Source organism: Melanerpes formicivorus, unplaced genomic scaffold (genome assembly GCF_026170545.1).
Source record: "Melanerpes formicivorus ecotype bairdi unplaced genomic scaffold, bMelFor1.0.p_v2 SCAF_38, whole genome shotgun sequence".
NCBI lineage: Eukaryota > Metazoa > Chordata > Aves > Piciformes > Picidae > Melanerpes > Melanerpes formicivorus.
The window spans coordinates 2464023-2491638 of NW_027142390.1; the positions used below are offsets into that span (position 1 = coordinate 2464023).

At 41.1% G+C, this 27616-nt stretch overlaps 1 protein-coding gene across 12 annotated transcripts in view; it reads right to left on the minus strand.

Moving 5' to 3' along the window:
- Nucleotides 1-27616, minus strand: part of DOCK3 (dedicator of cytokinesis 3) — a 207297-nt gene that overhangs the window by 73780 nt on the left and 105901 nt on the right. For all 12 annotated transcript variants that reach the window (XM_068157820.1, XM_068157819.1, XM_068157818.1 and 9 more), the window contains exons 11-15: nt 25212-25272; nt 22151-22298; nt 15929-16017; nt 11993-12118; nt 2468-2592 (exon numbers count right to left, since the gene is read on the minus strand). In XM_068157820.1, the coding sequence (XP_068013921.1) occupies nt 2468-2592; nt 11993-12118; nt 15929-16017; nt 22151-22298; nt 25212-25272 (549 nt within the window). The remainder of the gene's footprint in view (nt 1-2467; nt 2593-11992; nt 12119-15928; nt 16018-22150; nt 22299-25211; nt 25273-27616) is intronic.

Sequence of the window (27616 nt, forward strand, 5' to 3'; positions counted from 1 at the left end):
GGGGTGTTCAAGGCCAAGTTGGATGAGGCCTTGAGCAGCCAAGTCTAGTTGAAAGGCATGCCTGCCCATGGCAAGGAGGTTGGAGTAGATGATCTCTAAAGTCTCTTCCAACCTGAGCCATTTTGTGACTCTCATTCTAATGGTCTTCAAGGATGACGAGGTTACCACTGAGTGGTAAGACAACCCTCTAAGCTAGAAGTAATTCCAGATGGCTGTCTCATTTGCTTTAACCTTGGTAGATTAATTTGCAGAACTTTTAAATCTTGCAGAAACTCTGGCAGGGACAGAGGAGACACATTCCACCTGCAAACTCAGTTCTAAGTAGCTGCTGCTACTCTTGTGTGCATATGATTATTGCTTCAAACTGTCATTTAGCCCTTTTGAACCATGCCTCTATATTCTGTTTTATATACTGTTTTGCTAGTTCTGTTCTGCAGTTAAGAGAGAATGCAAATGAAGCAGTTGGGAGGAGTTCAAATTAAAGGCAAGAAGAGTTCAACTTCTATTGTCCTTGATGGACTTTTTACTTAGTTTTCTATCATCACTTATTCATTTGAGTATTTCCTGTGTAGAAAAATTCTGCCTGTCTGTTTGAAATAAAATGGATCTGAGGCATCATGAAATGGCAGGAGCCAAAGATCTCCCTGACAGGAATGAAGAACCTGTTGCTTTGACTGCAACAACACAGAGAAGCAGTAACACAAACCCCAGTATATTGTATTTTAGATACATCATTTAAATGTAAAAATCTCTGTACAGTCTCTCCCTCATGACAAATGCTTACCTGAATTTCTTCTAATCATACTGATGACCTTTTACTCATCTATCTTTGTACCATGTCTGTTCCACTAACTCAGGTAAAGTCCTGAACTACTGTTAGAGCAGTAATAGGAGGCAAGAGTAAGAAAAAGCATCTGTGAGTGGCCATTTTAACCCAAATCACAGAAGTTAAGACTGGTAATGTCCAGAAATTGTATGGCTTTTATATTTGATCATTAGCTACAGTTACAGAACAGTTAGCTACTCTTACATGTGTTTTAGCATTTGACAATGCTGATACTGCAGTTTGGAAGGCAAAGGCCTATGCTGGTCTTTGGCAGAGCTGTGAAACAGAGTGATGACTGAAGATACATCACTCAACTGGAAAAGTACTTCTGATGCAATTAAACAAAAGGGTTGTGATCTCCCTCCAACACCTATGAGCACAAATCAGGTCCTACAAAGAATGGTAGAAACTTGGTGCCATGGTCTAGTCATGAGGTCTGTGGTGGCAGGTTGGACTCGATCTTTGAGGTCTCTTCCAACCTTTGTGATACTGTGAAACAAAGGAGGAGTTTTCCATTCAACAAAAAAACCCTGACCATGGCAATGAGTTTGGTAGACAAGAACTCTGTTGTTTAGATTCTTCTATGATAGTGGCTTCAAAGGCCATTTTCTTGCAGTGGAGGCAAACAAAAGGTTGAGGGGAAATTTAATGAATCCATTTTAAAGCAGCCACTTCTCCATTTCTGACAGATGTTTATGTCAAAATACTTTCTGTTTACCTCTCTACCCTCACCACCTCCCACCCCCCACAAAACTGACTTACATACATGCTTCTCTTCAACAATACTAAAGGCAAGAACAGAGGAAGAAAGAAACATCTATCATCACCATCCACAGCTGGAATGGAGCCATCCTAGGGTGAAAGCCAAGATCTTGGCAATAAGGCTACTCCAGTTTATTTTCCAGAACTACATACAGCACTGTAACTGCACCAACCCTGATTTAAAAGTCTTTCCTCATGTTGTCACATACATATAATTTAATTTTAGGTATTTGTCATACTCTTCAGTTCTGACTACAGTTGCTCTAAATTTTCTTTTCCCTACAGCCACTGACATCAGAGTTTGAAATTACCTAAGCTTTTCAGTCTCCTATGGAGACAGACTGTGAGAGTTGGGGCTCTTCACTCTGCAGAAGAGAAGGCTCTGAGGCAATTTTATTGTGGCCTTCCAGTATCTTAAGGGGGCCTACAAGAAAGCTGAAGAGCGACTTTTTAGGGTGTCAGGCAGTGATGGGACTAGGGGGGTGGTAGAAGCCCCATCCCTGGAGGTTTTTAAGGCTAGGCTGGATGTGGCTCTGAGAAACCTGATCTAGTGTGAGGTGTCCCTGCCCACATCAGAGGGTTGAAACTAGATGATGCCTGAGGTCCCTTCCAACCCCAACAATTCTACAATTCCTTGATTCTATGATTCTCCAAGTCTCCTCCTCCTATACAAGTGAAATGCTCCAAATTCAGATTTATAACTGACCACTTCCTTCACCATAACACACAGTTTAAAAACTGTTTGGGGAAGAAAAGAAACAGTGGAGAGCCAGTTTTATTCTAGCATTTTCCTTGCATCAGAGCCAACAGAACAAGAACATGTCCACAGAGCAAGCAGGTGGCACCTGAAGCTCACAGAAAAAAAACCCAACCACTTACCTTCAAGATTTCTCCATCTGCATAGAGCACATACATGGTGACTTCAATGTTCTTCTGCACACTCTTCCCACCTCTTTCAAAGTCTCCCTTTTCTAAGGTCAGGTATAAGTCGTTGCGTATGTCACCTACAGGAACAGAGCAGAGCCACACAGGGAAGGTCAACACGGAAGCCTCGGTGCCGGTGCGCAGTGCGCTGCGATGCCGCAAATCGTTTTCTGTGTTCTGCAAGACGATGGCTGATGCCCAAATCATTCCAAGCAGCAAGTTAATTGTTAATAAGGATGAACATTTTCATATCAGTGCATCAAATCAGACCATGGTTAGTAATGCCTGTATTAAATGTGAACTCAGAATCCATTCTTGCTTTTATTGTGTTAGCAGGGGAGGGGAAAAAAAAAAGTCTTTTACTACTTTGGCTGGCTGGCTGATTGCAAAGTACCAGGCTGTCCCTGACAACACATCATGGACACCAGGCCTCCCACTATACTTCAAGTAGAATAACTGTTTTTGTGATGGTCAACAGAAACTTATCTTCAGGTAGCTCTTCAAGTATTTTCTGTATTTTCAGGATTTCTTTCTATCAGAACAACAACATAAAAGCAGCCTCCCTGGAAACCTGATTGCAGCTCAGCTCAGATGGATTAAGAAGGAATTATATTTTGTGTCTGTGCTAGATTCCTGGCCAGCCTCTGCTATCCCTATGCATGAATAAAAGAGAGAGGGCCGTATGGAATCCTGCCAATTTCACACTGCCTCATTTTCAAGACCCTTCAGAGCACACTGTTATATTCAGAAATACAAATGCTAGTCTTTATCTCGGCATCTTCTTGTCCTAAATTTGACAGATTCTAGCTCACTTTAAAAAAAAAAATGTTTAAAGAACCTGATTTGGGCAATTCTCCTTTCACAGCTAACGCCATCCTTCCTAAAGCAGCACTAACAGCACAGCAGGTAGCGCCTGCTAATCTGTACAATTCAGTTACTGTCACTATCTCAGGGTGGCTCACTTATCACTTCTTTTTATTTACCTGCAGAAAAGCAAAGGTACTAAAGGGCAATATATAACAATACCGAAATTTAAACCCTTTCAAAGCCAAATATTCTGTTAAGGAGCCTCAGTAGATTAAATAATGAAGTAATGGAATGGTTCTCCAGCAAAGCAGAGGCTCCCTGAATGTCTGATTTCTTCCACTCCAGTACTCAGAGAAGCTGATGCAGTTAAATCTGTTTATTAATCAGAAGCACAATGAAAGAGGCAGCATTTTCTTTCAGGCAGTGAGGGATATCTTTCTGCATCTGTCAAAGAAGCACTCTCAATTCTTCTTGAAGGATGTAACCCTACAGAATTTGTTCCTTAATCTACTGTAGGGACAAACAATAGAAGCTTTCACTCCTGCTTTACTTTCATTTTTATTTCTGGAGATAAGTGCAACTTTTAAAGCATGGAAAATAGAGATCTGTAGCTGACATTCAGTGCTTTCTGCTATGAGCTCTCTGTGAATGGGAATCTGTATGCAAAACGTCCTCCTTTTTCCATCATCTCACTCTCACTGTGGATTCACACAGAGCTGACTGCTTGAAACACCTCACAGTTAGTGGTCTGAAAATGCTGTGGTTCATTAACAGGAAAGAGATGACAGCAAGAGGCTGGCAAAAGACTCACATATTTGATCTCTTTTTTTCTCATCAAAGAATAGTCATCAAATGCAACACTCTGTGGCCCACAACAACAGAGAAAGTAATTTTGCTGTTCAAAACGAAGCTAAGCTACCTGTATGTCGACTACAGGAACATCAGGAAATACAAAGCTCTTCACAAAAGACAATTTAAGTTGGGACTTTTGTTTTGAAAATCCTCCTTTGCCAACTCTGTCCTTTTTTCTTAGAACTCTGCACAAGGAGGAAACAAGTTTCAAATTCCATGCTGCAATTCTTAACAGAAATTAATTGTACTCTCTCTAATTAGCATTTTTGGAGCTTCCTATTTATGACCTCTTTTCTGGAAGACAGTCTGCCTACACCAAGTCCAATGTCAGACTGCAAAAGATTTTCCAGCCTAAATTGAAGGCATCTTTCAGTTATATATAGCATCTTATCTTCCATTAAGCTGAACAGGAGGGATATTACTGCACTAATTAAAAAAAAAAAAGATGCCTTTGGGGTGGGGGGTAGAGGAATCTAAAAACCAGTGGATGTGCATCAAAGTGAAGAAATAAAGAGGTTGGATAAAGCATTTTAGTGAAGCATAATGGAACATCTTCTCTTGTAAAAATACTGCCTGTTGACTCTCAAAATAATAGCAAAGGTTTCATACAGCAGAAGTATCCAGCAACAGCAAAAAGCCATTCCACTATGAGCTATGGAGTCCATCCTTGAAAATTTGGAGTTTAAACCACAAATTCAATCAATTGCTTCACTGAGAATAGCCTTACTACAACAAAGTACCTCCTTGCTCCAACATACTAGTCAAGTGCATCTCTTGCTGAGTCCTTCGGAGCTGTTTTTCTCCAGCTGCTACTAGTTTGAGGGGTTTGAGCTCACATGCACTAAAAGGCTGTACAGAAACTAAAGTTTGAACAGTGAGCAGTTAATAAATTTTTTGTCCCATGTATGCAAATTGCAAGGCTAAAGAAAACTCTGCAGACCACCACACAATGCATGAACAGAGAGCAGAGTGCAGCTTGCATGTGACAAAACAAGAAGTGTTATCAGTAGGATCAAGAACTGATGATTGCCAGCTCTAAAACAGAGTGACAGCTACACATCAAGTAAAAACTCTTGGCAGACAGAGCTTTTCCTACATTTAATTCCATCACAAAAAGGAAAAGAGATAAAGAACTTATTTAACAAACCAGACAATTAATGCCCTATACTTGGTAACAACTGCAGAAACGGTCCTGGCTTTGAAGCGACAGTGAGTCTTGCAGGTTGAGAGGAAAGCAGCATGCTGCACCAAGTGGAATCCCTTAGGCCTCACATCTTCACAAATAGAGCAGTGCAGATTATAAAACTGGGTTAGCTGTGCCCTCCTATAATTAGTGCAGGAATAAAAAAGGGCCAGAGGGCTAGTGGGCCAGAAGTATTTAGAGACTAAGACCTGCAGATGACATTTTAAGCTGATATCTTTGTTTTGAATGGCTGTCAAGGAAGAGCTAAAAAACCTAATGAGTCTTCAGAATGGCATTTGTTTTAAAGCTCACCTCCCTACAATTGTTTTCAATTTAAAACCAAACATAAACTGCTTTTTAGCATAGCATATGTGCAGCTCTAACAAATGCAGTTCCAAATTCTTTATGAAATGTCTTGAAAGAATATTTTTCACCACAATAAAAAATGAATTCTTTTCTGATGTGTTATGCAGCACTTCCTTTACCCTTCCTTCATCTTTATGGAGGCTTGGTTTTGTTTTGCTTGTTTGTTTTAACCTATTTACAAAGCTTTATGTCAAATGTACAACTGTTCAAATTATAAATCATAAATGGGAGCTTTGGGAAGGGCTTGCTTATACTGAAAACAATCCCTTTCTCATTATCACCTGGACTGATTTTAATGGTAATGGGGGAAAAAAAGAAGAGTGGTAGAAAAGGCTGTATGAGCCATACATCAACTTTGTGTTTACAATATCAAGCAATGTACTGGCACACTTCCTAATACTTATTTGTCATTTTTAAGACTTAATAACATTAAGTAGTCCAATGGCCAGTAATCATCTAGAATCTATTAGAATAAGTAGGAGATTTATCCTGATAAGATCTGTGTGTTTTCCACTAGAATACTAAGCAGTTACTTCAACTGGAATGTAGCAGCAATTTACAGAAACCATCTGCATTTAGAATCATAGAATCAATAAGGTTGGAAAAGACCTCAAAGATCATCAAGTCCAACCTGTCACTCAATACCTCATGACTACTAAACCATTCCACTTCATTCCTTCCTTTCTTCTCTGGCTGTTTCTGCTCAGCTGGGAGAATCTTACAGCCACTGATTTATTATGGGATCCTGAAAGATTTTGTACACTGAGGACAGGAACGGTCCCTGTTTTACACAGGTGAGCACTGTGTCAAATAAAGGTGACATAACTCACTGAAGTTCCTGCAGGATAAAGAAGCAAACAAAACTCTTTGCATCTTGATTCTAGAGAATTTCTTTTCTAAGAGGTCAGCTGTTCTGTGACTTTGTGAACTGTACAGGACACAACACATTCCTGTAAGCTAAGGAAAAGTGGCATGTCCCAACATTCAGGATGAGCAACTCTGGTTTCAAGTAACTTAGGGAAAAAAATACATTTATCCAGATGATCTTCAGTGGTTTCTGTTGGGGTTCTTTTGTTTGTTGTTGTTTTTTAACTGACAGTTTGGTCTTTTACAACAGTAGCAGCCAAGGACATAAAACCCAATCTGTCTACATGACTGTGCTTGTTAAATTGTTGAGACAGTCCTATTTACTTGGGGCCCAACACTGTGATAGCCTGTGTACTTCAGTCTCTAGCATCAGTGGGTTTAGCAGGTCTCTGAAAACACTGGCATTTTACAGAAGAGTGTCAATAACCCCCAGAGAATGAATGGGAAAGACAGACACTCAAAAAGTATCTTCCACAATGGCTTGTGAAGAAAAACCCCAAACCCACACATTTATGGCTTATATATAAATAACATCCCCACAACTACAGCAACCAGCAGCACCCCACTGACTTCTGTAAACTTTGAGGAGTTTAAACCCCTAAGGATCTGATTCAAAGACTCAGCCCAGCAAACAACTAAAATCTTTGAGACAAACTCTAAAATGCAGAGCACTTATATTCATGGATAGTGTTAGGGGCTTTGTCTGCATTTATTTTCACTCTTTACAACGCTGACTGCTCCTCTTTCTGTCCAAGGGTACTGTATTAAAGTGTACATTCCCTTGATGGGCAGCATTTCTATGCTTTGCAGCCATCTGCACAAGAGCAGGGTGCCAGCAACGATCACATCCTGATTTCAAACAGCATCCTACACCCTTTACCTTTCTCCAAATGAAAATCATGCAGCTACTCCTGAAGTGCAGTAATTTCAATGCAGAGAAAGTTAAGATAACAAGGCCCACAAGCAGCTTGATGACCATCACATCATTTTTTCAAAGCAAAGGGACAACAGGAAAAAGTGCCCTGTGTGGGAAGGGTCTCAAACACTCCTCGATCTTCTTTTTGAGCGGCTGTCACAGACATCCTCAATCACACCTCACACTGCACAATTTTCCCTTGTTCTACCAGAATAGAATAGAAGAATAGAGCAGCATAGAATAGAGCAGCATAGAATAGAGCAGCATAGAATAGAGCAGCATAGAATAGAGCAGCATAGAATAGAGCAGCATAGAATAGAGCAGCATAGAATAGAGCAGCATAGAATAGAGCAGCATAGAATAGAGCAGCATAGAATAGAGCAGCATAGAATAGAGCAGCATAGAATAGAGCAGCATAGAATAGAGCAGCATAGAATAGAGCAGAATAGAATAGAATAGAATAGAGCAGAATAGAATAGAATAGAGCAGAATAGAATAGAGCAGAATAGAGCAGACCAGACCAGGTTGGAAGAGGCCTTTGAGATCATCGAGTCCAACCTATCATCCAACATTATCTTATCAACTAAACCATGGCACCAAATGCCCCATCCAGTCTCTTCCTAAACACCTCCAGTGATGGTGACTCCACCACCTCCCTGGGCAGCCCATCCCAATGGCCAATCACTCTTTCTATGAAGAACTTCTTCCTAACATCCAGCCTAAACCTCCCCTGGTACAGGTTTAAGTGAGGTCACCCTTGGCACTGGTGTAAAACTGCTGTGTTGCCCACTGTGCTACTATTGCCTGTTAAAACTGAGAAGCCTGCTACACAGTCCCTGGGGATCACTGTAGGTCCATTTTAACAGCTCATTTCTCTGTCCCTTCTCTAGCCAGTCAGTAATTTTTTAAGATCTATGTGCCTGAAATAGTTAAATCATGCAACTGCTAACAGCACTGTGAGCAGTATTACAGCAGCAAGGGGAAACAGAACTTTCATCTACAACCTGTGTGGCAAATTACCTTTGTTCTTCTATAGAGAGAGTATTAGCAAGTTTAAGTCTGTTGCTGCAGCTTTTGGTGAACACAACTCTCTGTTGTTAGAAGGAAAAGGAAGAAACAATACTTACTGCATTCTTTGGTGTCCATTGTTTGACTTCTGTGTATACACAAGAATCTATACAATACTCTTCCAGAATTCAATTACTTCCCTGAAAGTTTCCTTTCACAGTAAGGACTTGATTTTTAATACTTTTTTTTTTTTCTTATCTCTTCCAACTTTTCATTTCCAGAAGTTTATTTATAAGCAACAATGTTTTTTATTCTCCTTGAAAATGCTTTCTGGGAACAATTATTACATAATGGTGTCTTTCGGTCTTATTGACCCTCTTGCCATGAACATTCTGGGAACAGCTGATGGATTTTGCCATGTCCACTTCTCAGCATATTTTTGCCATGACTTTGTGCTCACTGACAGAACAGATGCTGAGATGTTTCTCACCTCTGCTACTGATTCAATCTGTCAGAGCTACTAAATTGGTCTGAAAGTGTGGTACCAAGAGAGACTGAGAAGACAAAGCCTACATCTCTCTGTTACCAAAGTTGCCCTACGATGTCATGATTTGCTAGCTTTACCAATCCCCAACATTCCATTAAAGACATGAAAATGGGAAAAAGCAAGCAATAAGCAGACATTACAAAGAAAAGCAGAAACTTACACCCAACTATCTTCATCTCTGCATCAGAAAGAAAGGGAAGAGAATAAAGGGGAAGGAAAGGGAGAGAAGCCAGGAAATTAAGACAAGGAGAGAGAAAAAAGAGAAATAAACATCACTCACAAGTAGAAGATGAAGCATGCACTTTTCATCAGAGGATCAAAGCAAAAGACAGAATACTTATCAGCACATGGGGAAGGGAAGGGATGCACTTTGGGGAACTGATAAATGCCATGCCTATGCAACAGATTTCTGATCAGCAAGTTCTGTACACAAACAAAGTTGCAATCCAAAAGGCAAGTGGCACATGCCTCATTGCCTTTATCTCTGGAGGAAGGTAAAAATTGTCATGATCAGATGGACAGTCTTACACCCAGCAGCAATTCAGTAAAGAAAAAACACAAAACAAACACAAATGAACAAAACCCCACCACACCTCTTCATAGGGCTGGACTGACTGAATCCCTTCTGATTCAGACAAAACCAAACCAACCAACCAAAAAAAACAGGCATTAGAAGCCTTTATGATGCTTTCCTCAGATCACAACACAGTAGAAAATGAACATTTTGTCTTTAGAAATGAAGACAGGAGTGGTTATTCTGTAGGATATCGATCTTGTTCTGCACAACCATGCAGGATACAGCACCTGAAGACCAGTTTCAGCTTATTTGTTAATGATGACCAGGTACCACTTACGTTGCTGAGTGAGGGAAAAAGAGGGCTGGACACAGAAACAAGTGCTGCTCTTTAGCAAACAACATGGGATGGGGAAACTGTGTGATAAGACACAGCTACAGAACTGTGCTGGCTAAGATGTGTACAACTTTCCTATTAAAAAAAGACCTAGGTTAAAGCCTATGCCCAAGAAGATTAATTTGAAATGCTAGAGCTGTTTCCTTTTTAAACACAGATTTCTTGTTTCAGCAGAATGATCACTGTATACTGTAACAGCACTTCAGTAAGCTACTCATTAAAGAAACAGTAATTCAATCAGACTGCCTTGAAAAATCCACATCAACTTGCAAAGTGGAAGTCACAAACTTTCTGTGCTCTTTTGTGAAAGACAAAATCCTGTCTTTAATGAGAAACAAACAGTTCTGAAGCACAGCAAGGAGCAGGTGGTTTGACAAAGACAATCAAGGCAGCAGACATGGTTGAGAACTGCCACAGGGGGAGCGCTGCAAACATACACTGTGGAATTTGGGGTCAATTTACTAAACATCCAAGGTCTCTCTGCTGAACACCTCAAAGATCATCACAACTTAAGATTTGGCTGGTATCTTTTGCACTGACCAGAATTTTTGCTGCAGTTCTTCATCAGAGAAAGGAAGTTTGGAAATTTGAATTAGTTGCAATGAACAGGAATTTTTTTAAGTTTAGGGTAGTAGCACATCTTGAATACAACCTGCTAACCTGAGTGTCCAAGAGCTGGACTAAAGCATTGCCCAACAGAACAGAAGTGCAGGGAAGGCAGCCACTGTGCCAGCTTGCAGAAAATGAGAAAAAACAATTAAGGGGAACAGTAAGGCCATAAAGCACCTGAGGGACAGCTCTACAGATAGGAATTGAGGATAAAGCAATTCTTGCAAGAGATTCACTTCCACAGGTATGCAAATGTTATTTTTGATGTTGACTTTTCTACCTGTGCTCTAGCTATTCTACCTGACACCTCTAGCTGTGATCTCAATTGCAGCAGCAGCAATATTTAATCTTTTCTCTATCTGATTGCTTTGCATTAAGACAAACACTGCTATAAGGTCACCAAAGACTGGAGTTTGTAATTGGCACATCCTCTGCTGCTCTATTACTATTATGTTCCAATTAATTAGTAAATAAAACACAGCCTGCTCTAAATCCTTTTACTGTAGTCTCTAGCAATTCTCCCCACCTGCTTCCTGCTCTTATTGTGCTTTCTGAAGAGCCTTCATAATGAGGCTACAACAACTACTTTTGATACTGATGTGTCACTGCAGTCTTTCAAGTAATAAAATCTGATACTTTCCCCACGATGGTTTCATAAAATTTCCCATGTCTGCAAAGTCATAATGCACAGCAAGGAGGTAGCATTTCAAATGCTGTATGTGCAACGTTATTAGCAAGCTCACTACACTGTAAAAATCAAGACACTGCAATGCCAGGTTTTCTATCTATTGATTGCATGACCGGTTAGGTTCTGGCTTCCTCCCTGGATGAACTCTTGGCCATGCTGGGGCTAACCTTGACTCGTGCCAAAACAAGCAGCATCTCAAGCTGCTGCTTCAGAAGCAAGGAGCAAATGAAATACAGCTTGGCTTCAGCCAAGACAGATGTTGCACGGACTGGGTGCTCTGTAAAGCCAGCAGGAGAATCAGACCAGATTTGCAGCCTCGTGTACTTTCAACCACAACGAAAGGATCACAGTGACTCCAAACAAAAAAGGTGGCAAAGTGGAAACTCTTTTTCCAGGCTTTGTATTGTTGACAAGAAGTAACTCCACACAATTTAAGAAACATCTTTATGCTTACCATATGTGAGGCATACCCAATTAGTCAGGGAGGTGGGGGGAATATCAAAGCAGCACCTTCTGTATATGTGACTTCAGCATCTTCTAGTACTATAATAATCATTAACTAAAGTGTTTTAGCATGCCTCCCCGTATCTGGAATTAGCATTTACTAATAAGGCAACTCTTCTACTATTAATCTTCTTCAAGTCAAGCACCACTGGGATGGGTGCTTATCTAGGAGAGTATGAGAAAAATCTGACCAATATTTAGGATTTGAGCTGTTATGTTTACCTGGCATTATGACATCAGGGAACCCCAGCTTCCTGGTAACAGAAACACCTCTGTTAAAGATCATGGGGTTTTCCCTTCGAATCTGCTCCATGTCACCACGAAGAAGCTGAAGAGAGATTATAAGTCCTGGAAAAAACCAAAGAATTTTCTTCAGACCTAGGAATTAGATGCTTATATATACAAGGCATGCTGGTAAAATAATGCTTTTCTCCACAGTTAATTTAATCCAAATATATAAATACAGAGTTCTTTTCTCCTTTGGGGTAATGTGAAATGGAAGAAACAAGGCTGCTTTAAGGGACTGGTTAAGAGCATAACATTAAAATACACATTTTTTAAATCAGAATATTTAATATCAGAGAGATGTCACAAGTCACAGCGAAGTACTTAGCTCTCTTTCTATCCCTCACATACAGGTTACCACACACATGAGCAAAGACATCTCTATGTGAAACAGCACATCACACAGTGCTGTAGAACTTCTCTGGAGTGCCTTTCATCTTGCTTAATACCTTAAAAAAAAATAGAATCTCCAAGTGCATCTGTTCCCCTTGTTTAACTGCTTCACACAGGAATGTTGATTTTAATGACATTCCCTTCCACACCTCAACAGGTTTCACAAGTACCAGATGGTCAAGCTGACTTCAGCAACTAGCTTTTTCAACGTGACCCTTTGTGCAGTAGATTAGCAGAGTAGCTTGACTAGGAATAATTACATGGTTACTTGTCTTCTCTAGTTGCTTTCAATATATAGCAAGCTACACCCCTAAAATGACGGTAAGGTATTGGTGAAGACATGAAGTCAAGCATTATGATACTGGAAAATGCCAGGATTAAGCTCAGCCATGCAAGCTCATTCTCACCTGCTGAGCACTCATCATCAGCTTCACATATCAACATGAATTACATTCACATAGTAATTTTCCACAACCTTTACCTCATTCAATCAATGATAGTCATTAGTTTTTTTCTCTCCTCTCTGTTCACTCACTGGAATAACCCATATGAGGACAAACACCACCTTGTACACAGATTCTTGCATGAGTGCCATCTGAGGTTCTGCCATTTCCTGAGCTTAATATATGGGCTTTGTGAACAGTATTTAGCTGCATTTTGTTAGGTGACTAGGGGAATGAATCCAGCAATACATACCTCCCACCCACTGTTCTGTTCTTCCTTTGAAAGAATTTCCAAGCCTGTTGTTTGGCTTCAGTCAAATTTGGCAAATAAGTACATTATCAATAACATGCAGATTGTAGTTTTATAAATACTGGGAGCTGGGATGAAAAAAGGGAGCATAAAAGGAAGGAAAAGAGAGGCCAACCAGCCAGCCGGACAATCAGCAGCTATGTACTCAAAAGTTGCCAAAACATGGACTTGCAACTGCCCAGCTAAGGAAGCAGAAGAGAGCTGCAAAGCACTGCACAGGAAACAGAGCTTTATAACCATGGACAAAATTCAAACCCTTTAAATATCATCTATGAGAGCACACCTCTGTGTGTGCTACAGAGGGCTTAAGAGAACACAGGAGACAAGTTCGTTAGAAATCAGCTTTGAACATTTTTGCCAGTCACAGAAATATTGGCTTGGTTTAGATCCTCATTTGTTATTAAAGGGAAACAAATCAAAATCAATTAAAAAACTTCCACTGCAAAGAGCCAGAGTTCAGACTCCCCTGCACCCATCCTCCCCAGTGCTTCACAAACACCACCAAAATGAATCCATCAGCTACAAAAGTCAGTCACTGGAGGTAACAGAGTATGGAGTTTCCCAGTGTGCTATTACACACAGTACATACATGCTACTTTCCCACATATTCCACCCCAAAAAATTAATCATCTGCCTAGGCTCTTGCTCTCCCCTTGTTTCTTCAAACCTCCTCTCCAGTGCTCTTTTTCTACTCAGCCTATCCTTCAGTTTTACTTTTTTCCCCTATTCCTTGCAGCAGATCTGTAGGGCTATTTTACACAACACCTGGGAAGGTGAGGAGAGAAAGAGAGAGAGAGAGCTTTTCTTCAGGGTGAGGAGAAGGGGGAATAAAAAACCCAATCACACTTGTGATTTGAGTGTTTTCTCACTGTAAAGTTCTGACAGGTCCAAATAGTGTTAGTTGTGCTTAAACCACCTCAGCCTGCAACACTGCCCCTCCCAGCAAATCAATACCGCTGCATGTTTCACCCTCTTGTTCCCAAGGTGCACTAGGTCTTAATGAAACATTTGAAATAATTACTTTAAAAAGCCAAAGGCAAGAGTAAAGAGCTGCCTGCTTCCTTTCTGTTCTGCTCTTCAGAAGAGTTCATGCTTGGGGGATTAAAAAATAGCAGAAAGTTTTAGGCAGACACCTGGCACTGCGAATGCATGGCAACAGTCCAAGGCTGCAAAGCGGGAAACAACTCACCACAATACTTTAATGATAAGCAGTGGATGACCTTAACTGTAACAGGAAGGGGACTAGCTTTGCATATAATAGAATTCCAGATCTGAAAATGGTTTTGTTTTGCCTATTGTTGTGCTTGGTATCTTCTGTGGGACTGTGAGCTGCACAGGGCGCTGCAAGATCTCAATATGCAAACACGTGAAATTGAGGCAGCATCAGGTTTTGGCCATCTTTACACCAATGAATCAGGCACTCAGCAGTGAATGCAAAACAAGCTGTAACAAAGCAGAATTGTCTCCTATCAGCTGCTTCATTTGGAATGGAATAGTAATGACACCTCTGAATTAGCCAGCTACAGAAATCACTAAATGACGTTAACAAGATAGGACAAGATTTACTTGCTGTACTTTTCTGTAATTCACTAGGAAGTGAAAAATGAATCTGAAAGGTGACAAAAACTCCACTAAGACAGCTAATTCTCCTCAACTACTTAATGAAACATTTAATGTTGAAACTATGACAGAGAGTCTTCTTGGTAAGATGTAGGTATGAAAACACTGCTTATTTTCTGGACAGTCAGGCAAATATGCTAAGACAACTTTAACCTCTGGCTTTGCCTCTGTTGACATGGAAGCATGGTATTCTTCATGAGAGCAAGCCTCAAGTAGGTGTTACATCTGGAGTTTTCAAGGGAATGTGGATGGAAAGGCAGGCAGCATGGGGAGGGGGAAGGCAGGCAGCAGCGGGGGGAGGAAAGGCAGGCAGCACCGGAAGGTGGGGGGAGGAAAGGCAGGCAGCACCGTGGGGGGAGGGGAGGAAAGGCAGGCAGCACCGGAGGGTGGGGGGAGGAAAGGCAGGCAGCACCGTGGGGGGAGGGGAGCAAAGGCAGGCAGCACCGGAGGGTGGGGGGAGGAAAGGCAGGCAGCATGGGGGTGGGGGGAGTGGAGCAAAGGCAGGCAGCACCGGAGGGTGGGGGGAGGAAAGGCAGGCAGCATGGGGGTGGGGGGAGTGGAGTAAAGGCAGGCAGTTTTATTCAGGAAAATTCTGATGAATGGAATTTCAATTCTTCATTTCCTGCACAGCCAAGTCTGGTCACAATAACTTAAGTCAGTGTCACAAAAAAACTCCAAAAAACCCTCCTAAAGGGTTCTGTCAATGCTGATTCCTGCTCAGTTTTGACAGACTGAAAACTCTTACAGCAACTGTAACAGCCAACAAATGGAGATGCAGAGTAAGCTAGTACTACAGCAAGCCACTAGATGCCTGCTGCTGACCTCTCTTGAGAACACAAGACACAACCATGAGAAATTCAGCATGCTGAATCAGTGACATTGCCAGCTGTATCTGACAGGGACAGATAACAAGTGGTTTTACTTTCAGTTTCTGGTTAAATTGGCAGGCACAATACAGATTTTTCACCTGCAAACTGAACATACAGGAATTTCAGCTAAGCTTTTAACTACCACAAGCAAAATCTCACAACTCACTGAATGTCTCTGCAGTTTCCTACAGGAAACCTTCAGCTGTAGTGGACAAAAGATGTACAAGCAGACACTTACCATAGTTTGAGCTGGGGGCTGTGTATTTGGTGCTGGACTTGCGAATAATATTTTCATGGATCTGGCACCATTCGTTCTCGTTGTTACACCTGAAATCAAAGAACACTAATGCCAGTTAAAAGGTTCTGCTGAACCACCACAGGACAGAAAGCTCACTTTGCTGCAGAGAGAACACAAAAGGTTGTGGGGGTTTGATGTAGGAGAGAAATTCCACCCAACTTTTAAAAACAAAAGTGGAAGGACACCAAAATTCCCTAGTATCCTCTGAGTGGAACTTTTCACAACTGTTTATCCATCTACAGGTGATTACAGCAAAACATTTTAAAGTACTGTCATACTTCTGTTACATTACCACCAATGCATTTCCAGAAGAGAAATGACAATTACTTGCCAACAGATCTCTTCTATTTCCACTCAGTGGGAGGTAAAAAATAAACATCAGTTGTTAGTACCAGTTCCAATAATAGACAACCATTCAGTATATGGACTGGATAGAACAGAATAAACCAGGTTGGAAAAAGACCTTTGAGATCATTGAGTACAACCTATCAGCCAACACTGTCTAATCAGCTATACCATGGCACCCAGCACCCCACCCAGTCTCTTCCTAAACGCCTCCAGTCATGGTGACTCCACCACCTCCCTGAGCAGCACATTCCAATGGCCAATCTCTCTTTCTATGAAGAACTTCTTCCTAACATCCAGCCAAACCAAACTGAAACAAAGACTCTAAGCCTTCAGCTCCCAGCAAGACAGGAGCTTGGAAAGCTCAGTCACTTTGTAAAACTTCTCCCAAGCATATTAATGTTTGTCCCTTGTTTTATTTCTCCCTGGGAGTACCTAATATTGGCAGAATTAGAGTAAGATCGAAACCAGCTACTGTGAAGACAGTAGGGATTGTCTGTCTGCTGCATTACATAACTGAAGAACAGTGTGGCAAAAGGAATTAAGACTATCTACATCAAGTAGTAGCTGGTAATTTTCGACAGCTTCCCAGTCTTACAAACCCTTACAGCACCAGGAATAAGGAGATAACACACAAAGCCTGTTACGGCACACTTACTGACACTCTCCCCAAATGCTGATTACTTACTATAAAGGCCAAGGGAACAGAGACAACTTAGAATAAACCAAAGTACAGACAGTTAAAAACAAATGGAAAAAGGAGAAAAGCCATTAATAGTTACTGCCTCCCAGGGTGCTATCCAGAAGTATCCATTTAATTAAAATGCTGATCAGGTTGTATCCCTAGGTTATCTGGTGCACTTAGACTGAGATTACCTCACCTTAAATCTTGTTTTCAACATTTCTACATTGTCTGCAGTGGGCTTAGGCTGTTAGAGAGTACACCCTGTCTGTTGCTATTCCTTTCTTCATGGACCTGCTGTTCATAAACTTTGGACCTACTAATACTGCCTGTCTTCACAGCATTCTGTGGCAGTACAACCCAGATGATCAGAACCTGCTTTCTAAAGAAGTGCTTTCTTCCACCCTTTTTAGTGTCATCTTCTACCAATTTCATTGGTCATCCCGAATTCCATGCAAGTTCTGATTGTGTCCTTTATCAGTACTACTTTTCTCCTCTTTAAACTGAAGCTCCCCATGCTCTCAGTCTCTCTGATAATGAAATTATTCTACACTGTTAAATATTGTAGTTGCACTACTCTGTACCTTCTGCATCTACTATATCCTTTCTGGAAGGAGAGATCGTATATCCACATGGTACCTCAGAAGAGGTAAGCACAGAGCTGGCTCCTGGAACTGAACAGGCTGGCATATTGGCTCTCACCAAAACACTCTCAAACCCCAAACACAACAGAGCAAAGGCATTAACAGGCAGTACAAAACCTCTTTCAGCAACTGTGGTGTTCTGTAGCCAACATCCAGTTTAATTGTCAGGAAAAGCTAGTAACTAATTCTACTTTGTTTACTTCTCTTGCTGACATATTAAGTCATTTATCCCACTGCAAATAATATTCTCCTGTAAATAACTCTTCAGAGTGGCTGAGAGCAGCCAGGCAGAGAGGGACCTGGGGGGTACTGGTCAATGGTAGGCTGAACATGAGCCTGCAGTGTGTCCAGGCAGCCAAGAGGGCCAATGGCATCCTGGCCTGCGTCAAGAACAGTGTGGCCAGCAGGAGCAGGGAGGTCATTTTGGCCCTGTACACTGCACTGGTTAGGCCACACCTCAAGTACTGTGTCCAGTTCTGAGCCCCTCAGTTTAGGAAGGAGGTTGACTTGCTGGAACGAGTCCAGAGAAGGGCAACAAAGTTGGTGAGGGGCTTGGAACACAATCCCTATGAGGAGAGGCTGAGGGAGCTGCGGTTGCTTAGCCTGGAGAGGAGGAGACTCAGGGGTGACCTTATTGCTCTCTACAACTACCTGAAGGGAAGTTGTAGACAGGCAGAGGTTGGTCTCTTCTCCCAGGCAGCCAGCACCAGAACAAGAGGACAGAGTCTCAGGCTGTGCCAGGGGAGGTTTAGGCTGGATGTTAAGAAGTTCTATACAGAGAGAGTGATTTGCCATTGGAATGGGCTGCCTGGGGAGGTGGAGGAGTCACCCTCATTGGAGGTGTTCAGGAGGAGACTTGATGGGGTGCTTGGTGCCATGGGTTAGCTGTTTGGGTGGGTTGGATTGGTTGATGGGTTGGACACGATGATCTCGAAAGTCTCTTCCAACCTGGTCTATTCTGAAAACCTATAGGACAATTTCTGCATCATTTCCATCCTTGGAACTGAAACTACAAAAAATATTTAGCCTCTTAAATTTTTGGTTGCTGTACCACCCTCTGGAGTACAAAATAATATAGATTTCAGCTTCCAATGACTTATGCCTGCAAATTAACCTGTAACCAAGTCATCCCCAAATCACTGGGCTGTACAGCTACCAACAAAAGCTGCACTTTGCATTTCCCAAACACAAAGCAGAATATTCTCCCCTGTTTGAAATGCTGGCCTGACAAAGCTTGCTTGAGATGCATTTTACTGTGTTAACATTTCATTTGCCCAAAGACCAAATACATTACAAAATATATTTCTCGTGTAAGTAAGAATTTTTCCCTGAGTCATCCATCACCTTTTCAGGTTGGCTGGCTCTGCAGTACATTTAACATTTGGAATGTTTGCCATACTTCATCAGCCCCTGATGTCAAACAGATGAGGCCAGAAATGCAATGTACACTCTTGTCCAGCTGGGCAAATAGCAACAACTGGGTATCAAAAGGGAAAGGCATTCAGGCCACAAACCTCATTAGCAGGAAGGAATTCTAAGAGGTAGTACTGAAGAAGGAGGAAAATAAAGAGTTGAGAGAAAATAGGACTCAAAAAAATAAAAGGTCTGAAAAAGATAACATAAAAGAGAGATTTTCAGGGGAATAGAAGATTGGCACAAAGAGTAAAGTTCATTGAGCAAAAAAAACTAAAGATGAAGAGTCAGATGAAAATATGAAATCAAGTGATCTCAGGGAAAAAAAATGGATTGGGAATTTAATTTCCCCTCTTAGTTTTAAAATATTTTACATGTATATTATCAAAAAGAATTACAAAAGTAAACTTCCATGCTTTTACATAATGAGCTTATAACCAGAGCTGTGGTACTATATCCTCTTAGTAAGATTATGACATGACTGTGGGATTAGCAAGCAGGAAAATCTGGACTGTGAGAAAGGAGTACTTTTCAGACATAAATCTTTAAATAATAATGCAAGCTGAGAAAGACTGGGGAAGAAAATTGAATTTGTTTTTCTTTTCTAGCCATAAGCATTCTCTCCTGTGGATCCAGTAAGAATCTCCATTGAAACACCATGTATTTGTTTCAGCCTTTGTTAGGTTTTCAGTCTCTCAGATTTTTTCCGGCTTCTCTGCACAAAAAAGGCTTTTCTGGCTGGCTGCTGACTGCCTCATTTGTGGCAGCTTTAAGATTTAGCTTTACCCAGCTAGCAAACAAAAGGAAGGCTTTTTACTGCTCCTTTACAAACACAAACACACCTCCCCCCTTAATCTTTATGATGGTTTTGCATTGGCCTGAGGCATTCTAACAATAATCAAATGAGAGCAGCAGGTAAGAAAATCAGTTCAGTTCTTTTTAAGTGCTCACATACAATTTCAAACTTAAAACACAAATCTGTCACTTCACTTTTAGTCTACAAAGCAAGAGAAGGCAGGTTAGCTAAATGGATGTGCAAAGAGAAGATGTAAGCAGATAAACCTGTGAGAATTTTCTGTCATGAAAGACCAACAGCTATTAAATTTGCAAAAGGGGGAAGCTGGTGCCCTTCAGACAGATCCATTTGCTCTTCTGAAGATCTCTGTTGGAGGTTTACGAAGAACACACTCCAAACAGCAGTAACTTAAAGATGCACAAGGCTTAAAACAACTCAGGAGAATAGAATAGAATAGGATAGGATAGAATAGAATAGAATAGAATAGAATAGGATAGAATAGAATAGGATAGGATAGGAATAGGATAAGGATAGAATGGAATGGAATGGAATAGAATAGAAATAAACCAGGTTGGAAGAGACCTTTGAGATTATCACATCCAACACATCATCCAACACCACCTAATCAACTAAACCATGGCACCAAGCACCCCATCAAGTCTCCTAAACACCTCCACTGATGGTGACTCCACCACCTCCCTGGGCAGCACATTCCAATGGCCAATCTCTCTGATGATGACAGTGATAAAAAACTGCAAGGCTCTGATTAGCAAGGTGAATTCTGTCACAAGCAGAACAGAAAGTAGCAAGAACCATGTGTGGATGTCAGAAACAAAGGCTGTAGGGAAGCAGACATGAAGAACAACAGCTGGTATAAGCCTTCTTAACCATTCAGACAGATCCAGCTGGTACTTTGGGTGGTGTGATGAGAATCCACCCTAACAGAGCTCAGATTAAGAGGAAGAAATGAGAAGCTCTCTATCCTGTGATGACTTTGATCATAGTACTTTGGATTGCACTAGCTGGCTGCATGATGTTGTTGCTACCATACAGAGAAGTCCAGTATTTCATAAGTTTTCTTTCTTTCCTATTTTTCAGGGACTAAAAAGCTGGAGATGCATTAAAGGGGTATCAAAAGAGAATTCTGATATTCAGAAAGTTCCATTGCTGCAGACATTCAATATGTTGCAGTTGCAATATATTAACACCAACAGGGACAATATTAGCATAAACATTACAACCAAAACCCACTGGTTTGAGATAAACTGAAACTCAGTGGTGACAAAATGCCAAGATTATCCAGATTCTATTGACAAAGAGGAAAGGCCATCTTCTTCCCTAGAACTCGGCATTTTTGCTGCACTTTTCCTAACTGTTGGCAAAAGAAAAAGCAAAGAGCTGAATCTGAGAGACTTTTGACTTACAGATTTCTAATGTATGAAGAGATACCCAAGAGTCTTTCAGTGTACAGTGAAAGACAGTTTTTCATTGGTAGTTTCCCTTGAATGTCACATTTTCTGCTGTTGAATGCACTTCTCAAAGAAAAAGAGTTCCATAACCTCCCCAAATTATCTGATTACTTGGAATAGTGGCTACAGACCACAAAGTAATGCCAGCTGTATCTCAGCCCATCTGCAGAGCAGATCTTGCCAGTATTTATCCTCACTGAGAAGAGATTTAAGCATTCCCTGAAGTCCCCAGATAGTTTGTCTGCAGTCTCTTTATGATGACTGTGAGACCATATTTCATAGTAAGAATTTGTTAGTTCAAAGGTCAAAATCACCAATAATTGAAGATAGACTCTTGGTCAAAACAACATTGCCTGGTTTAGAACTTTTGGTCACACACTATTGACTTCAGTTGTTTTCTACTTCTTTTGTTGGTCACCATGACTGACAGGGAATAGAAAATGGGACATGAGGAGCTTCTCCCTTTATCAGGTGAAATACAGCTAATTTCTTTGGGTTTGAGCTTAGCAGATTCTAAGTAAACCACAGAAATGGAAGTGCAGTGCTGCATGTCACATGTATTAGGGCAATATTCAATAATTTCTGAGGCATTACACATACCTGAAGCATCTGTGACAATTTTCATTAGTTTCTATGAGCTTCTAGAATAATAAAGGAATAAAACCCAGTGCCAACAGTGCTCATTTACTTTGTGAGGATTAAGCAGTAATGCAGTTTACAATACCTTGATATTTAATAACTTTTTTGTATGTGTTGGATGATGAGATACCGAAGTGTTCTGCCCTATTTCTTTTCCTTCCAGGAGTTACTCACGTGTAAACTTTGAGAACAAAATCCTTCTCTTCTTTTATCTCTGAGATTGACTGCAGTACATCCATGATGCTCAACACTGCACAGCCGTAGGGGCGGCGATAGTGTAAGTGAGGGGGTCCTTTTTTTGAGTCATTTAGCAACATGCGACCTAAAAATCAACACAGATTTCAAACATCAGAGATTCACATGCAGCCACTCTGGTTTTCTGTTCTACTGCCTCTCTGAGGATGCACAGATATCTTTCAACTACAGTTTGTAGTCTTTCCTGTACTTCTGTACTGGCTCTGGCCAAGATGGAGTTCATTTTCCCCATAGCAGCTCTCACACTGCTGGGCTTTGTACTGGTGCGTGGAATGGTGCTGGTAACACACCTGTGTGTTGGCTGCTGCTGAGCAGTGCTCCTACAGCATCAAGGCTGTCTCTTCAACATTTCCCCCACCTCACCCAGTAGGCTGGGAATGAGTCAGCAAGACCTTGGGAGGAAACATAGCTAGGACAGCTGACCCAAACTGACTAAAGTGAGATTGCAGACCACATGGCCACTACTCAGCAATGAAATATGGAATGGAATGGACCAGGTTGAAAACGACCTTTGAGATCATCGAGGGTAACCTATCATCCAACACTATCTAATCATGGCACCAAGCACCCCATCCAGTCTCTTCCTAAACACCTCCAGTGATGGTGATGCCACCACCTCCCTGGGTAGCCCATTCTAGGTAAGAGAAAGGAGGAGAGTGGGACATTTGTTATTAGGGCACTTGTCCTCCAGAGCATCTGCTATGTGCCCTACTTCCTGGAAAGGGGCTGGACATCACCTGAATATGAGAAGAGAATAAATCTTTTGTTTTCCTTTGCTTCCACATGTGGCTTTTGCTTTATTAAGCTCCCTTTATCTTGACTGTTGAGGGCTTTTCCTATCTTATTTTCTAGCCCACCTTGTCCTGCTAAAGAGGATTAATAGTGTAATTTGGGGGGTACCTGACATCCAATGTCAACCTACCACCACTTGTCACTCTTTCTTCTTACAATGTTTCAACTCCAGAGCTCCATTTCAACCTGCCTGACCCACTGAGATACTTTAATCAAAGCACATCACCTCACTGAGTTAAGAGAACGCTCAAGGGCAAAGTGAACATCGTCATGTCTGGCCATCTTTGATTTGCAGCTCCATGACACATCTGTGTGTCCAGCTGAGCTGACTCCAAATTATCTGTTGAATGAGCCAACAATACAGCTGGTACTCACCTCTCTGCATCCACACAGAGATTCACCTTCCATTATAGCTCAGTATTTACATGAACTTTCACTGCACACAATTGCTTTAAGGGACTGTATACACTGTGTGTCGTCACATTTGTCTTGGAGCACACAAAGGAGATTTCTGAGGCACAAAGCTGCTTGATGATTGTCAGTGATTCTGACCAGAAAAATCCCTAAGATAACCTAAGCCAATTTGTAACATTATATATGATAACTTGTCCAGCACTTCCTGCATCAAGGTTAAAAATCTGAGCCTCAACTAAAGCTTCATTTATTATCTCCAGCACTACAGAGTAATTACACCTTTTGGACACTATGGCATGATGAGTCAGGTAACGAAAACCCAATCTTTCTAACACATTTGTGACATAGAAGGCATCCTGTCATTCACAGGACAGCACAACAAAGCTGTGGCTTCACTGAGCTGTCTAAACCTGCTGTACTTCAGAAAAGGTATCTGTGGCTGGTGATGGATGTGAGGAGCAAATGGGATGGAAACAGGGTTGAATACCCTGCAAACACTATGTAGTCATTTTTCAGGTAACTGAAAACCTGAAAAAAATGAAAGGTGCAGTACTCAATTGTTTAGAATAACACAACTGAAGAGAGTGTTTGTTGTTCCTCCTCTATGTTATTAACATTTTAGGGTTAAATATTTGAAATACATTATATTCAACCTAGGGAAAATATTTACTTGCTAATTTCTTAGTGACAATACACACATTCATTAATTAGAACCATTCAACTCCCTCTCACTAGTAATATCTACTTTGACCAGAGCTTTTTTTCTGTTCAATACTTTCCATCTCAGAGAGATTTCTAGAAATTTAGTTCCCATACCAGATGTCATACAGCCACTCCACTTAAACACACTGCTGGGCTGAAAAATTCATCTAGCTGTCCAGGAACTACTTGAGCATTGCACTATACCATGTAAGACACCCTAAATTCACCTTTGAGCATAAACACTTTCCAGTCTTGCTAATGCAAATCTCAGAGAGAATAAATGAAGCTTGGCTTGGCCTGCAAGCAGTCAGAGAAACTCACTCTGTAAAGAGTGAGTAGTTGAGTGAATTAGCCAGGAAGGGCTTTCTTCCTTGGGTAGGGTTCAGGTGAAGGCACTACACACCCAGACCTCTCTTTTGCACAGCTCTGTACTATCAGCCAGCAGAATGTGGAAAGAGGCAAAGTGTAATCTGCTAAGTGTTGGGCTGCAAGCCTGACAGGCTTCCAGCAGGCAGGTACTGCTGCTGATGCTCCTTTCTGGCATCAGCAGGTAGAAAGAACACCTGACAGTTGTGACAGCTTCCCTGCTGTTACCTCTTGTAGCATAGCACTAAACTCCAGTGTGGGTTCTTGGAAGCACTGCAGACTCCTACAACACACCCCAGATCTTTATATACATCTAACAGCCTCTGACTGATGTGAATGGCCAGGTATGCTGATGTCCTGCCCCCTAAACTAGCTCTGTATCATCAGTAAAAAGACCTCATTTAAGATTTTGGAATGTTGAACAAAAAGCCTTTTTAGTTGCTCCCTCCTTCCCCAAAAGTGATGTTTAAGTGTTTGTTTCAGACTTAGAGAAAAATCCCTCTGTTAAACAGTCATCAGTTACACACATTTGTAACACTGCTGCATATGGTCTGAATATTAATCTCAGCAGATATGCATGGTCTATCACTGAGTTTTCTAACTGGTTAAATAATTATATTGTCAGTTAGTTAAAGCATGCAGTTAAAAAAAATACTGCAAACCCAATGCTAATTAAATATATTTCAGAGATTTCATCATACTGTACCTATTCGAATTACATGGGCAACTATGTACAAATCCCTCTTCATGTCCTTGCTGCTGAGATCCTGGAAGGTAAGGAAAAACACAGACATTTTTTAAGAGAACACACTGCAGCTCCAACATAAGTGCCTGCAAAACTCCCACGAGCAATAAGGGCTGCACAATATTGCTCTCATTTCCTTTAGCCCCTCCACCTTTAAATAAGAGCAAGCATTGTTATTCATAATGTACAGACAAGAAAAATAAAGTATAGAAGGATTGTATGTGCCTAGAATATTCTTCAAAGGAAAGGAAATGGAAGACACTAACTCCATTGACTAGCAGTGATGTATCAAAGTACTGGCAAACACTTAAAAATGTCCATTTAATCCTCAGTTTGAACACATTACTAGCCTCTGTTAAATGAGCATAAGAAATGTAAACTCCTGAGTTACTTCAGCTGCAACCCTTCCTGGCTTCCTTCACCCAGTTCCCTGACTGTAGCTCCCAAACCTGTCCCTAACTGAGTTCCTTCGCTTTTGCTTTATGTTTTTGGGCTTTGACTTCTCCTTCTGCAGTCTTAGTCTAAAAATAACACACCAGAATTTAGATAGAACTCCAAATGTGTTTTGACTGAGTCTCCATTTTATGAGTGGGGGTATGTGCAGTTTCTCACAGGCTAAGGTCTGAAGAGGAAGAAAGGTAGAAGACTCAAAGAATTATAAGGGTCAATTTGTCTAAGTGCTTCTTGCTTTTAAGTCACACAGCAAATTTCTTTCCCGTGTGACTTGAGAAACCAAAATTCCTCAATTGAGGACACGATGGCAATGCACAGACACTGAACTTCAGATTATAGTGACATACAGCACAGTAAAATCTGGGCATAGTGACTGAGAACTAGGCATAAAGAGAATTTATTCCAAGGAGAAGTTTCAGGCCCTTTCAAACAGCATTATGTTGCTAAATTAGAGCAGGCAAGTAATAAATTCACGACTGCATCTTCTCACTCTGTTTAAGAGGAGCACTGTATTTGCCTGGGCAGCATATGCAGGGAGCTGCAAATATGCTGGTTGGTATGCTTACCATAGAGCAGATCGTGTCTCTCAGAAGCCAAAGAATTAAGCTATATAAATCTTCCTTAGCATCTTCTCTTGCAGTCTTATTTTGCTGCTGCACGAATATGGGAACATACTTTCTAGGCTTTCTTCATCACCTAACATACCAGTGCAGCATATGGTAGGCTTTATCCTGCATGTCTTGGAGAAACTAAACTACTACCACAAGAAGGGATTTTACATAGCTTGCATCTCAGTACTGTCTGACAATACATTCCAAAAGGTGGTGCTGGGGGAAATCTAAGAGTGCTCTAAACAGTAGTAGAGTTTAGAAAATATCTGTGATTTGGCAGGGGCAATTTTATTATACTCTCAGATTACCACTTCTCATTAGCAGCCATTTAGGGAATTATTTTTTCAAAGGGCAGCTGTCAAAACATCAGAAAATGGTAGGGCATGCACATATTGATGGGTTCACACTTCAGTTGCTTTTCATTTCCACAAAAAAAATATACTGTGTCACAGGCAAAAACCATGGGCCCAGATGGCCTCATATTTCATTTTGTACAGAAGAGGTTTTTCATCAGGCAAGAAAGTCTTACTATGACATAGCCCCCTCCCCCCCCTAAACACCCCCCACAACCAGCAAAACCACACAAACAAACAAACAATCAAAAACTGCAACCCCTGTGGGGAAGTCATAGAATCAGTAAGGTTGGAAAGGACCTGCAAGATCATCAAGTCCAACCTGTCACCCAAGACCCCATGACTACTAAACCATGACACCAGTGCCACATCCAATCCCCTCTTGAACACCTCCAGGGGTGGTGACTCCACCACCTCCCTGGAAGTCTTCAGGTAATCCATACTCATGACTTCAGACCCAGAAGAGGACACACTATGTTTATTATTTGCTTGACTGCAATTATAAACAAATTCATTTCCAGAAAGGCCTTCTTAGCACTGCCTCCACAGGGGGTTAATTTCCCACATCCTTCTGGTCTTCTTAACTGATATTGGTTAACAAAATAATGTCATAGGAATTCTAATTGCACGGCTCTTCAGAAAATCACCCCTAATTTTTTATTCCCTCCATAGTAAGTGTGGAAAAGAGTCACTCTATAATAATGCTTAGTTCCTTACAATGCTGATTTCTATAAAGGATTGTTAAAAATCAAATCAAATCAAACACCATGACCCCCAAAGTAGTCGAATCTGGCAGTGATCATTTATTTAAGCAGCTTTACTAATTTCAGTTGCCAACCTTGTAGGCCACAGAGAGTAAGGCAGTGAACAAAACCAGCATGACTAAGTGTGTAATGATGTTTTGATTCACCCACAGGAACCTTTTAAAAGCATGCATAGGCTGTTTGCT